This window comes from Neoarius graeffei, chromosome 24 (genome assembly GCF_027579695.1).
Source record: "Neoarius graeffei isolate fNeoGra1 chromosome 24, fNeoGra1.pri, whole genome shotgun sequence".
Classification (NCBI taxonomy): Eukaryota; Metazoa; Chordata; class Actinopteri; order Siluriformes; family Ariidae; genus Neoarius; species Neoarius graeffei.
The window spans coordinates 32,990,956-33,005,713 of record NC_083592.1 but is presented as its reverse complement, the minus strand read 5'-3'; the positions used below and the strand labels follow the sequence as shown (position 1 = coordinate 33,005,713).

General features: G+C 41.4%; 1 protein-coding gene across 1 annotated transcript in view; it reads right to left on the bottom strand.

Annotated features, from left to right (window-relative positions):
- LOC132872317 (arrestin domain-containing protein 3-like) overlaps window positions 1–11,807 on the bottom strand; it is an 18,571-nt gene extending 6,764 nt beyond the window's left edge. Inside the window, exon 1 of the mRNA XM_060907081.1 lies at window positions 11,446–11,807. Coding sequence (XP_060763064.1) covers window positions 11,446–11,707 — 262 coding nt within the window. The 5' untranslated portion in view covers window positions 11,708–11,807. The remainder of the gene's footprint in view (window positions 1–11,445) is intronic.
- Between the last annotated feature and the right edge of the window lie 2,951 nt (window positions 11,808–14,758).

The window sequence follows — 14,758 nt, the reverse complement described above, 5'->3', positions numbered from 1 at the left end:
AGCAAGCCCCGCTATCAACAGGGCAAATAACATGAGAGAGGGTTAACATTAGCTAGTTTATCAGTCAGCAAGCCCCGCTATCAACAGGGCAAATAACATGAGAGAGGGTTAACATTAGCTAGCTTATCGGTCAGCAAGCCCCGCTATCAACAGGGCAAACAACATGAGAGAGGGTTAACATTAGCTAGTTTATCAGTCAGCAAGCCCCGCTATCAACAGGGCAAACAACATGAGAGAGGGTTAACATTAGCTAGTTTATCGGTCAGCAAGCCCCGCTATCAACAGGGCAAATAACATGAGAGAGGGTTAACATTAGCTAGTTTATTGGTCAGCAAGCCCCGCTATCAACAGGGCAAATAACATGAGAGAGGGTTGGGGGTGTCGTGGCTCAGGTGGATAAGGCGCCATACCATAACCCGAGGTCATTTCCCGATCCCTCCCCGTCTCTCTCTCTCCCACTCATTTCCTGTCTCTAACACTGTCCTATCCAATAAAGGTGGAAAAAGCCCAAAAAATATCTTTAAAAAAAATAACATGAGAGAGGGTTAACATTAGCTAATTTATCGGTCAGCAAGCAAGCCCCGCTGTCAACAGGGCAAATAACATGAGAGAGGGTTAACACTAGCTAGTTCATCAGTTAGCAAGCAAGCCCCGCTATCAACAGGGCAAATAACATGAGAGAGGGTTAACACTAGCTAGTTCATCAGTTAGCAAGCAAGCCCCGCTATCAACAGGGCAAATAACATGAGAGAGGGTTAACACTAGCTAGTTTATCGTTCAGCAAGCAAGCCTCACTATCAACAGGGCAAATAACATAGCATGTCACTTCCTTCTCTGGGTGGAGTCTTGCCAAATGATGATTGAAGTTCGAGGTTGTCCCCGTCGTCTCCTCAATAGTTCTTCTACATATGGAACACATAGCAGTGCATTTTTTTCCCCACTGCACAAGAAGTCTGCATAAGCAAAGTGGACAATCTCTCCAGGCATTTTAGCGCCATTAACATTAGTTTGTTCCTGAACATGACGTATGAACAGGTGAATGTGCATTCTGTTGCACGAAATTAGTATAAAAATTAATGTAGATATAAATATCTTATGCCAAATTATTATGGCATGTTACAAAAAGTAAAGAAAAACATCAGAGTCCTTGTCTCCAATTTATGAGTCCGAATGCAGTTAATGCATGAGTCCAAGTCTGAGTCCGAGTCATCAAGTGCTCAAGTCCAAGTCAAGTGACGAGTCTTTAAAATTAGGGCACGAGTCGGACTCGAGTCCGAGTCCTGGAATCGAATACTACAAGCCTGCCTTTATGCAATGCAATGATAACGAAGGTAGAGAAAAATGTTGTGCATACATAAGTTGTTCATATGTTATCAAATTACTGTTGCATTTAAATAAATAATGTACAAATAACATTTTATTAAAGCATAACTTTAGCATAAAATAAAGATCTGTTATGCACATTTATGTCTGATTTCTGCCATACAATTGCTTGGGGTGGGCAAGTAACGTACTACAAAAATACAAAGTTCTAGTTTGATCAAGATGAAAGTACCAAATTGAATGACCCTATAAATAACATTAATAAGCACTTAATGATAAGAGTTAAATGTATTAGCTTTACTAATGGCCTTGACATTTACAGTCTGTCATGGTAATGAGATTTTTAAAGACTTCTTTTGGTAACAACGTTAAAAAGGGTGTTAAATTGTCAGTACACTTTTTTTTTTTAAATGAATGCTCACAAACACTTCAGATCTTGCTATTAATGCCTAAAAAGGAAATTAGTTGATTCAAGTCCTTTTAAAAATTTCATGTTTGAAATCTTTGAAATCAAGATTTCATGAGAATCGCCCAGCCCATGACACCCTGACGAAAAGTCTAGTATGTCAGAATTTTATCTATTTTCTTGCCTTGTTTGACAAGTCCAATGATGTGTTCCTTGATAGCCATGATTGACTATTTCTTGGCCCTCCTCAGTAGGGGAGAGCAGAGAGACTTGGGACAAGATTTCAGCTTTTGTAGATTGTATGAAATTATTTGCAGGTCGCGTCGCATTCATATTGCTTTAAGCCTAGGTCACAACCGGACGTACGATTTTTTTGGCCGTGCGATTTTTGGCGTTTCCCAAATCGCTGCGTTTTTTTTGTTCGTGGAGAAAGATGCACATTGGCCGTGAGTTTGTCTTGCAACCTGAAAAAAACGTACCGGTAAGCGCCCGTAGAGTTTGTTTGATATGACAAAGAACCTCTGCGGCCGTTCTGCGGCCCGTCTACGGCTCGAAAATCAGCACGTCACACGCGCGCCCTCCGTGCGTTTCAAGCGCGCCCTCCGTGCGTTTCTTGCGTTTTTTGCACGTAGACCGGCCGTAGGAGCACGTACGGCCGGTTGTGACCGAGGCTTTATAGAGGATTTACTACATCCTCTTACCACAAGATTAGTTTCTCAGCTTGTCTCATATACTGGCCTTCAGGCTTCAGTTTTTCTGTCATTATTTTTTCCAGGGAGACATGAGACATTGAAGAGAGATATGGGACATTATGATTATGTTGGGAGACGGGGCATAGTGGGGAGACACTGAGCAAAAATAAAATACCTCGGCCTACATATTTAATTTTTATTTATTATCAAAACTCGTAACATATGAACTGTATGAACACACAATTCTGGTATAGCGATAGAAAAATGTCAGTTTACCCAAAACCTGACTCGACAAAACAGTTCCATTCTCAAGAAAGAATGAAATAAGATTAATCCTCATGCAGGTACACTCCCATATTTTTAACAAAAAATTTTAAACAATTTTATATTTATAAACCAGAAGAACAAACCTGTAACATGATGAACTGTCCCAACTCTCCCTGTCTGGCCATTTTGGAAAAAAAAAAGTCCGTAAATTATTTTCCCCCCAGAATTTAAGTTTAATAAATAATACTATATCTGGTAACTCTAGGCTCCATACTTTAATTCGTAATAAATCCTGAATTCACCAGCATACATTACACCATAGAATGGAGGTGGAGGTGAAGTAGAAAATACAAGTTTTGGTTGATAAAAATATTGAACTGCACAGACCTTACTGCAGTGTCCAGCTTCGGGGCTCCAAAGGAAGTAGGTTACTCTAAGGGCTAACATCTAACATCAAAAACATCCATCCATCCATTATCTGTAGCTGCTTATCCTGTCCTACAGGGTCGCAGGCAAGCTGGAGCCTATCCCAGCTGAGTATGGGCGAGAGGCAGGGTACACCCTGGACAAGTCGCCAGGTCATCACAGGGCTGACACAGAGACACAGACAACCATTCACACTCACATTCACACCTACGGTCAATTTAGAGCCACCAGTTAACCTAACCTGCATGTCTTTGGACTGTGGGGGAAACCGGAGCACCTGGAGGAAACCCACGCGGACACGGGGAGAACATGCAAACTCCACACAGAAAGACCCTTGTTGGCTGCTGGACTTGAACCCAGGACCTTCTTGCTGTGAGAGGACAGTGCTAACCACTGACAGTGCCGCCACATCAAAAACCTGATTGGTTGAAATTAATTTATGGGAATACAAACGGTCCCAGGTCTCCTCTATTCCAACCCTCCCCACTCTCCTCTATATGATCAACAGGACTGCGATTGCCTTAGTGTACAACTTTAACCCTTTGATGCAAAACATATGCGCACACCCCTTCTAATGCACAACATGGGTCAAAAATGACCCGCATTCATTTTCCAGGTTATTTCATGCTGACTGAGTTTTTCTTTGCTCTATCTTTTGAAATCAATTTATTTTATGATTGAATATTCCAAGTATTCTTTAAATATCTTGTTTTTAATTACCACAAATCATTAATTTAATTTTTTCTTTCCTACTTTATGAACAAAAATACTTTTTATATTACTACACATGGGTCATCCAAGTGTGATTTAAAATTAAATGTCTTAATACTATAATAATAATTTGTTTCAAGTAATTACTTTAGCAGTGAATGGGGCCAGTTATTTATTTATTAACTATGTAGTTAGCTAAGCCAACTACAATAAAATTAGCTAACTAAAGTAGAATATGTCAACAGCTCGGTAGCTAATAGTAATTACTTGTAACTTTCTGACAAGTAATCTACTCACTCTCAAGGGAACCTAAACATAATCAATTTTTTTCTAAGGTAATGTTAGAACAATTGAAAAACATTACTTGCATGTATTAGATGGGCAAAGGGCGCTGTGCTGAGCTGTGAAATGTCTGACACAAGCACAATTCACAGTTCCCACCAAACGCTGGAGTAAATGCATGCGGGTTGGTTCTGACCCATGTGTGTAAACTTGATGTAGAATTACAAAAGCTGTGCTTGTTCATAACTTAAGAAAGGAAAAATAAAAATGATGATTTGTGCTGAACAAAAACAAGATATTTACTGCATATTTGGAAAAGTAAATGACAAAATGAATTTATTTCAAAAGTATATCATAGAAACACTCAGCCATACATGAAATAACCTGGAAAATGAATGCAGGTTGTTTTTGACCCATGTTGTGCATTAGAAGGGTGGTGATACAAAAAGGGTTTTTATTCAAAAAGTAAGAAAGGAAAAAATAAAATAAGGATGTATGATGATCAAAAACAGGTTAATTGAGGAATACATTGAATACTGAATGATGGAATTAATTTATTGCAAAGCTATACACTATCGTTCAAAAGTTTGGGGTCACTTTGAAATGTCCTTATTTTTGAAAGAAAAGCACTGTTCTTTTCAATGAAGATCACTTTAAACTAATCAGAAATACACTCTATACATTGCTAATGTGGTAAATGACTATTCTAGCTGCAAATGTCTGGTTTTTGGTGCAATATCTCCATAGGTGTATAGAGGCCCATTTCCAGCAACTCTCACTCCAGTGTTCTAATGGTACAATGTGTTTGCTCATTGCCTCAGAAGGCTAATGGATGATTAGAAAACCCTTGTACAATCATGTTAGCACAGCTGAAAACAGTTGAGCTCTTTAGAGAAGCTATAAAACTGACCTTCCTTTGAGCAGATTGAGTTTCTGGAGCATCACATTTGTGGGGTCGATTAAATGCTCGGCGGCACGGTGGTGTAGTGGTTAGCGCTGTCGCCTCACAGCAAGAAGGTCCGGGTTCGAGCCCCGTGGCCGGCGAGGGCCTTTCTGTGCGGAGTTTGCATGTTCTCCCCGTGTCCGCATGGGTTTAGACACATAGACCGTGTAAAATCTCATCTCATCTCATTATCTCTAGCCGCTTTATCCTGTTCTACAGGGTCGCAGGCAAGCTGGAGCCTATCCCAGCTGACTACGGGCGAAAGGCGGGGTACACCCTGGACAAGTCGCCAGGTCATCACAGGGCTGACACATAGACACAGACAACCATTCACACTCACATTCACACCTACGGTCAATTTAGAGTCACCAGTTAACCTAACCTGCATGTCTTTGGACTGTGGGGGAAACCGGAGCACCCGGAGGAAACCCACGTGGACACGGGGAGAACATGCAAACTCCACACAGAAAGGCCCTCGCCGGCCACGGGGCTCGAACTCGGGCCTTCTTGCTGTGAGGCGACAGCGCTAACCACTACACCACCGTGCCGCCCACCAGAACGAAATAATAACTCTAATTTACGATTATTGATTTTCTCTATTCCCCATGCTACATTAGCCTTCCCATGATCCTCAGCGACAGTCCATCATCATCTCTGCGTCTATGAAACAGAAAAATTGCATGTGCATGTATATATCAAGTAATTTATTCATACATCCTATTCATTTAATATATTAAGCTGTTAATGTTAAGCTGATGATGTCTTAATTATTATTATCTCAATATAATAGCAATCTGTACTCGAGTTGAGGGGGGATGGGGGGGACATCCCCCCTGGAATAAAAAATGGTCAAAATCATCCCCCCTCTAAAACGGGCATCCCCCCTCCCTTCCCTTGAGCAATTTTATCAATAAATGTGGACATTACTTCTATTTAACATTGGAATTAGAAATGCCATTCCACGCAGCTTTGCTGAAACTGAGCATACAGTAAGCTCCGCGAGAGAGGGCGCGCGCAAGCGAAGCGTTTGAGGAGGTGACATTCAGTTGGGGTTCCGTTATTTTTGATTTCATTCGGCGTCAGTGACAGCAGCGGATTGCAGCATCATGGCCAAGCGGAGTGGACAGCAAGACCTAAGCAAGTTCGGATTTAAGATCGCAAGAAAAAAACATTTCAGGAGGTAAGTCAAGAGTTACGAATATCAGTCACACTTTCTATCATGCTGTAAAGTTACCAATGTGTGGGCGGCGGATAACAACACAGCTATCGTAATAAATGTTAGTTTGGAGTCTAGCCAGCTATCGATAGCTTACTCAGGTCTGGCCCGTAGCCAGGGGGGATCGGAGGGTTCGTTCGATCCCCCCCCGCGACACCGCCCCCCGGACACACACGCCCCTCAAGATTACTCAAGATTTATTCATTTGTTCATGTCCGATGAATATACATTGATTCACATTTAAATTTACAATATCAAATCCAGACTAATCAAAAAAGAAAAGTAGACTAAGTGAGGAAGAGTTAGAAAAATGGGTTCATTTCTCCTATGTTTATGTTTACACGTTTTGTTCAGACTGCTTTATAGACCCTTTCACTGATGTCACCCGAAACCGGAAGTAAACAAACCCTGCGCCATATTGGAAGACCAACAAACTCGTGATTAGGGGGAAATAACGGCAGCGCGCGGTATGTGAACCCACGAGGCACTTGGTTCATCAAAAACCTACAATGGTAAACTTTTGTGCTGTGTTAGGGTTCTAACAAAGCTGATGGGAAAGGTGAAAAGAAGTCTTTCTTCAGAATACCAGCTGTGATTGAGACACAAGGGGAGCAAACCAAGGAGCTTTCTGCCAGGAGGCAGAGAGAGGATTTAGCTGCTTTATGCAGAGCGGATCTGAATACTTCAAGTCTATTTTGTTACTGGTAAGTCACTAGGCTAGAGTGTTGTAGAACATTTTTTTAAATGTTTACTGAATAAAAACATCCTTAATTTTATCAAATATTCTCTACTCTATATTTCATTTCTTTCTTTTGTTTTAATTTTCCTCCCTCCATCCCTCTTTGGATTTTAAATATAGTTTTTCCCCATGTCCAAATAATTCAAATATATATAAATAAAAACAGATAAGTAGTAAATTAAAAATAAATTATGAAATAAAAAAAATCCATTCTCCCTTGCCCCGAGTCTTATCATATGGGTCAAACCCATCAATCACAGCCAGTTTCTCCACATACCGTGCCCTTTCTGCAGCTGGTAATGTACTCACATAACCAGAATTATCATCCATCGTGTCACTTTACTCTCGCTCGTACTTTGTTTTATATTGTGAGTATGTATGTATGCATGTACTTGGTCTTCCAATATGGCGCCCTAGCACAATCTCGCGGTATGGTGACGTCACGCGGTAGCCCTGGATAGAAGAGAAAATGGGGAAAAAAGAAGATAAAGACAGAAAACACAAGAAATCTGCTGCTACTTTGTCCCAAAATATTGGCACCATGTTCCAAAAAAGGGCCAAAATGGGTAAGGTGCTGAGTGCAGGACTTTGTTTTTCTTTTGTTTACAACAGTAGTGGTAGATCGATCTGTCAGAGTGATCAGTGGGGGGTAGCGTCAGCCCGTCCGTCAGTCTATGTGTGTCAGTGACACGCACACACAGAGATGAGTTAGGTGGCTAGGTACTAGTAGCGTCGGACCTGGGGTTGCTTTTTTTTTTTCAGCTTGGGAAATCGGAGCTGTGGTGTGGTGTGAAGACAGTAAAATGCGAGACTTTAAGAGCACGTGTCAGTGGTTTGGCATTTGGATCAGAGTGAAAAGAAACGTGTGCACTAGCTGAAAAATGAAAATGTTCAGACCAGTGTGTGTGAAAACACCCACTGTTGCTGCATTTGGGCAATTTTAAATTAATTGTCCTTATAGGGCTGTGCAACATTATTTCAGTCTCAGGATTACTTGAAACATTTATCTCAATTAGAAATTGTTGTTTTTTATGCTAAAGCGTGGGCAGATCAGGAGTGTTCTGATGCCATAAACAACAACTGAAGTGAGCAACAGAGACAGACAACAACAGACAGACAGACAATGAAGGAGAGCAACAGAGACAGACAATGAAGGAGAGCAACAGAGACAGACAATGAAGGAGAGCAACAGAGACAGACAGACAGACAGAGGAGGGGAGAGCAACAACAGAGACAGACAATGAAGGAGAGCAACAACAGAGACAGACAATGAAGGAGAGCAACAGAGACAGACAGTGAAGGAGAGCAACAACAGAGACAATGAAGGAGAGCAACAGAGACAGACAGTGAAGGAGAGCAACAGTGAAGGAGAGCAACAACAGAGACAGACAGTGAAGGAGAGCAACAACAGAGACAGACAGTGAAGGAGAGCAACAACAGAGACAGACAATGAAAGAGAGCAACAACAGAACTGAGGTGAGCAACAGAGACAGACAATGAAGTCACAGCACAGTTGTAGGAAGATAACAATAATAAGTTAGACAACAGAGAACTTATAATGAATAAAAAAATGTCTAAATTAGAAGATTTGAAGTGTGCTCGTGTATTTGGGGGGTACGGGAGTAGGGGGCCAGATGAAGTCCACTTTTGGGGAAAAAAGATTCCCCCCCCCCCCCCCCCCCCCCCCCCCAATGCTGGCTACGGGCCTGCAGGTTCATGTTAGCTTTGATTTCTTGTATAAGGCCATTAATTTAATCAGCCTGGACGTTCGTTTGTTATTCTTCAGGCAACAAAAAGTGTTATTCAAGACAGGAAGGCTAAAATAAACGACACTAGCAGTTTTGAAGGCTCATTGCCTCATTAGAGAGCCGGTCACAACATGTAAGGCAGAGCAGGATTGGTGTAGGACTCGACAAACTGTCTGCTAAAATGCAGCTTTCTTTTTCTTCGTCATAGGCTCTTCTTCTGTCTCCTCAATGGGCCTTTTCCTCTTTCCAAAGATGCCTGCTTTTAACTCATTTTGCTAGCTTGTATCCAGTATGTATCAAAGTGCTGGTATGTATCGAAGCAAAGTATCAAAGTATCCAAGGCAGCTCCTTGGTAACCGTCAACGTTAAGGTGTCACGTGACCTAGATAACAGCGGGAATCAACGTTACAGAAAGAATCCGGTCATTTTTCAAAGCTCAAATCTTCGTTCAGATAATAAATAAATCAGAAATAACATTATAATTGTATTTAATTAAATTATCTTATCCACTGCTCTTTATTCCAGATGACAGTCAGCAGCAACTGCAACACAGTGCGGCAGGAGCTGGAGGACCCGGAGTGGGAGACAATACAGGAGCAAGCAGGAGAACCAACAGCTGAAGAGCTGAAGATTTACAATTTACTGTTGCTTGTTTTAGCTTATTGGTTCCCTACCTACCTCTGTATTTAATTCAATGATCCCAATGTTCAGCTTTGAATAAAAATTTTATTGACTTGATATGAAAAGATTCAGTTGTTCATTTACATTGCCTGCTGAGGTTTTAATAAATTATTTACCAAACGATTTAAAAGGAGTCCATAGTGCAATTTGAAGTGCAACTTCATAGTCATGATAGGCTCCTTTTAAATCTCATCATCTCTAGCCGCTTTATCCTTCTACAGGGTCGCAGGGCGAAAGGCGGGGTACACCCTGGACAAGTCACCAGGTCATCACAGGGCTGACACATAGACACAGACAACCATTCACACCTACGGTCAATTTAGAGTCACCAGTTAACCTAACCTGCATGTCTTTGGACTGTGGGGGAAACCGGAGCACCCGGAGGAAACCCACGCGGACACGGGGAGAACATGCAAACTCCACACAGAAAGGCCCTCGCCGGCCCCGGGGCTCGAACCCAGGACCTTCTTGCTGTGAGGCGACAGCGCTAACCACTACACCACCGTGCCGCCCTCCTTTTAAATCGTTTGGTAAATAATTTATTAAAACCTCAGCAGGCAATGTAAATGAACAACTGAATTGGTAACTTTACAGCATGATAGTGGGCTCACAGAAAGTGTGACTGATATTCGTAACTCTTGACTTACCTCCTGAAATGTTTTTTTCTTGCGATCTTAAATCCGAACTTGCTTAGGTCTTGCTGTCCACTCCGCTTGGCCATGATGCTGCAATCCGCTGCTGTCACTGACGCCGAATGGAATCAAAAATAACGGAACCCCAACTGAATGTCACCTCCTCAAACGCTTCGCTTGCGCGCGCCCTCTCTCGCGGTAGCTTACTGTATGCTCAGTTTCAGCAAAGCTACGTGGAATGGCATTTCTAATTCCAATGTTAAATAGAAGTAATGTCCACATTTATTGATAAAATTGCTCAAGGGAAGGGAGGGGGGATGCCCGTTTTAGAGGGGGGATGATTTTGACCATTTTTTATTCCGGGGGGATGGCATCCCCCCCATCCCCCCTCAACTCGAGTACAGATTACTATTATATTGAGATAATAATAATTAAGAGATCATCAGCTTAACATTAACAGCTTAATATATTAAATGAATAGGATGTATGAATAAATTACTTGATATATACATGCACATGCAATTTTTCTGTTTCATAGACGCAGAGATGATGATGGACTGTCGCTGAGGATCATGGGAAGGCTAATGGAGCGTGGGGAATAGAGAAAATCAATAATCGTAAATTAGAGTTATTATTTCGTTTTGGTTTCCCTGTTTATTATTTGTTCTGTTTTGAGTTGGCAAAAGGAAAACAAACACCAATCCCTCATTTTTTGGTCATACAGAAAAACAGGAAAACGAAATATTGAGTGTTTTGGGGGGTTTTTTTCGTTTTCCAGATTGAATGATCGGATGATACACGGACCCAGAAAGAAAACTGTTCCTTTTTTCTGACTCATTCCATAACTAGAAATGTATTTGAGACGCACCCATGAGGGAATAAACAAACAGGATATTCGTGATCCTGAGTCGCTTTATTGAAAGTAACTTTGTGGAGTAGAAATATTTGTGACAGTGTTTCTTTTACTTATCAAACTGTATTATTAGCGGATGTTTAGATTTCATTGGTTTTAACTGCTGGACCGAGTTATGTACTTATGTAGTTATGAAGTATTGTACTTCTTCCCACTCCTTTTTCGAACAATGTGCGGTGTATTGTAATGTATTAGCTCTTTGTTATTTTATTTATTCTTTTTTTTGTCACTGTTTTTCATTTTCTTTCTTTTGTATGTACAAATAGTTACATACATTTTTATACATGTTCGAAATAAATAAATTCATTCAAAAAAAATGTGTAGAAAGTAGGAGCGTTGGATCTGAGAAGGGTCTCGAACCAACTCTGTCATAAACTGAAACACCAGCAAGTTATCTGTTTACAACAAATCAGAGGAGCTGTGGGTCAGAACACATAACGCCTACAGCACATGTCATGAGTCTTACCCATCACAGAGCTGTCCCAGATGAAGATTTGTTTGAGTTTGAAGTATCTCTCATGAGAGCTGTAGGAGTCATCGGAGTTGCTGTTTGATTCGTTCCAGTGAACACGGGCGTCCCCTTTACATTTAATGTAAAGTTTATCAATCTTTATCTGTTTCTTTAACTCCAGAACAACTCTCCCCTTCAGGCTGTCGCCACTGCTGAACGTGTTGCTCTGGTTGATCGGGTCGTACGTTATTGAGAAGGTTTTGATACTTCCAGACATTGTTCCGACCCGAGGCTGCTGTCACAGCTGAACACACACACACACACACACCTGAACACACGGTTTACTCTCACAGTAATTAAATCACACGAGCAGCACTGCAGTGGTGACAGACTGCGGTGAGCGGAATTTCCCGTCAGAGGCGGGGACTTACAGTCAAATGGCTGACACTGAAATGAATAATTTGATTTCTCACACACACCAAGCAGTACCAGAAGTTACAAATAAAGTTTTGTTTTGTTTTCCAGTCAGTTTCTGGTATCACAATAATAAACTCTGCTACCTGATCCACTTCCCCTGCACAATCTTTATTTAATTATAACACATTCATATATGATTTATTTATCTGGGTCACATAGGCTGCGGACGCTGCCACACCAGAAAAAAAAAAAATCAGTATCAAAAACGTTTATTGTTATAACAATATATTTTCACGTTATTACGTGAAATCATGTTTGAATCTATGGTTTGAATGAGGTGTGTGGGGAATAAACTGGGTAATATGGGGAATAAACTGGGTAATATGGGGAATAAACTGGGTAATGTGGGGGAATAAACTGGGTAATATGGGGAATAAACTGGGTAATGTGGGGGAATAAACTGGGTAATATGGGGAATAAACTGGGTAATATGGGGAATAAACTGGGTAATGTGGGGGAATAAACTGGGTAATGTGGAGAATAAACTGGGTAATGTGGGGGAATAAACTGGGTAATGTGGGGGAATAAACTGGGTAATGTGGAGAATAAACTGGGTAATGTGGAGAATAAACTGGGTAATGTGGGGGAATAAACTGGGCAATGTGGAGAATAAACTGGGTAATGTGGGGGAATAAACTAGGTAATGTGGAGAATAAACTGGGTAATGTGGAGAATAAACTGGGCAATGTGGAGAATAAACTGGGTAATGTGGAGAATAAACTGGGTAATGTGGGGGAATAAACTGGGTAATGTGGAGAATAAACTGGGTAATGTGGGGGAATACTCTGTAATGTGGAGAATAAACTGGGTAATGTGGGGGATAAACTGGGTAATGTAGAGAATAAACTGGGTAATGTGTGGAGAATAAACTGGGTAATGTGGAGAATAAACTGGGTAATGTGGGGGAATAAACTGGGTAATGTGGGGGAATAAACTGGGTAATGTGGAGAATAAACTGGGTAATGTGGGGGAATAAACTGGGTAATGTGGGGGAATAAACTGGGTAATGTAGAGAATAAATTGGGTAATGTGGAGAATACTCTGGGTAATGTGGAGAATAAACTGGGTAATGTGGGGGAATAAACTGGGTAATGTGGGGGAATAAACTGGGTAATGTAGAGAATAAACTGGGTAATGTGGAGAATACTCTGGGTAATGTGGAGAATAAACTGGGTAATGTGGAGGAATAAACTGGGTAATGTGGAGAATACTCTGGGTAATGTGGGGGAATAAACTGGGTAATGTGGAGAATATTCTGGGTAATGTGTGGGAATAAACTGGGTAATGTGGATAATAAACTGGGTAATGTAGAGAATAAACTGGGTAATGTGGAGAATACTCTGGGTAATGTGGAGAATAAACTGGGTAATGTGGAGGAATAAACTGGGTAATGTGGAGAATACTCTGGGTAATGTGGGGGAATAAACTGGGTAATGTGGAGAATATTCTGGGTAATGTGTGGGAATAAACTGGGTAATGTGGATAATAAACTGGGTAATGTAGAGAATACTCTGGGTAATGTGGGAGAATAAACTGGGTAATATGGAAAATAAACTGGGCAATGTGGCTCATTCACATGATTTAATGAAGCTCTGTTTCATGCTTGGGTTGAACTGTGGTAAAGTTGGAAATATATTCACAGATTCAGACTTCCCGGATCAATAACTCTTAAGCTGAATGTTGTTAACCCATACAGACACGGGGAGAGCATGCCAACTCCACACAGAAAGGCCCTCGTTGGCCGCTGGGCTCAAACCCAGGACCTTCTTGCTGTGAAGCGACAATGCTAACCACTACACCACCGGGTCGCCCTCCTATTTCGTCCATCTATCCATTATCTGTAGCCACTTATCCTGTCCTACAGGGTCGCAGGCAAGCTGGAGCCTATCCCAGCTGACTATGGGACACTGTCAGAAATAGGGGTACAGTAGGAGTCCCTTTCTGTCCCCCAAGGTACAGTCTATACTAATGTACCTCCTAGAGCTCATTATTGGACCTCAAGGTAACTGTGTGTACCTTTTTCGGGACAAAAAGGTACAAATATGGTCCCAAGCAGTATCTAAAGGGTACAAATAAGTACCTTAGAAGGTACTGCTCCAGTGACAAGCCATTGTACCCCAAAGGTACAATAATGTACTTTATTTTCTGAGAGTTGAGAGACAGGGTACACCCTGGACAAGTCGCCAGGGCTGACACATAGACACACACAACCATTCACACCTACGGTCAATTTAGAGCCAACCTTAGCCTAACCTGCATGTCTTTGGACTGTGGGGGAAACCAGAGCACCCGGTGGAAACCCACACAGACACGGGGAGAACATGCAAACTCCACACAGAAAGGCCCTTGTTGGTCGCTGGGCTCGAACCCAGAACCTTCTTGCTGTGAGGCGACAGCGCTAACCAATACACCACCGTGCTGCCATATGTTTCAACAATTGTTGGTATAATAAAAATAATTTTAAAAAGAAAGGAAGAACTATATTAATGAGAAAGATACACTGTATAAGAGAAAAGTTGAAATAATGTCCGTAAAAATAAGTATCTTAGTAAAAGAGCTGTTCAAAAAGAAAAATGATCAGAGACTGAACTGGAAAAGGAAAAAAAAACTATAACAGTGCTATAAAGATATGTAAGGAATGGGGGTAAAGATGATAAAATAATAGGAGGTACTGAAAGGGAACAGAGTCAGGAGATACTTTTCTTGGGGCAAATTTGATCTGATATGACGGTTTAACAGACACGCGATGTGAGTGGTAAGATGGCGGCCAGATGGCGTCACACTTCACTTTCGAGCTCAGTGAACCACAGCAGCAACTCACGGAAGCGTTCTTGAATCACTTCCGGGGGAA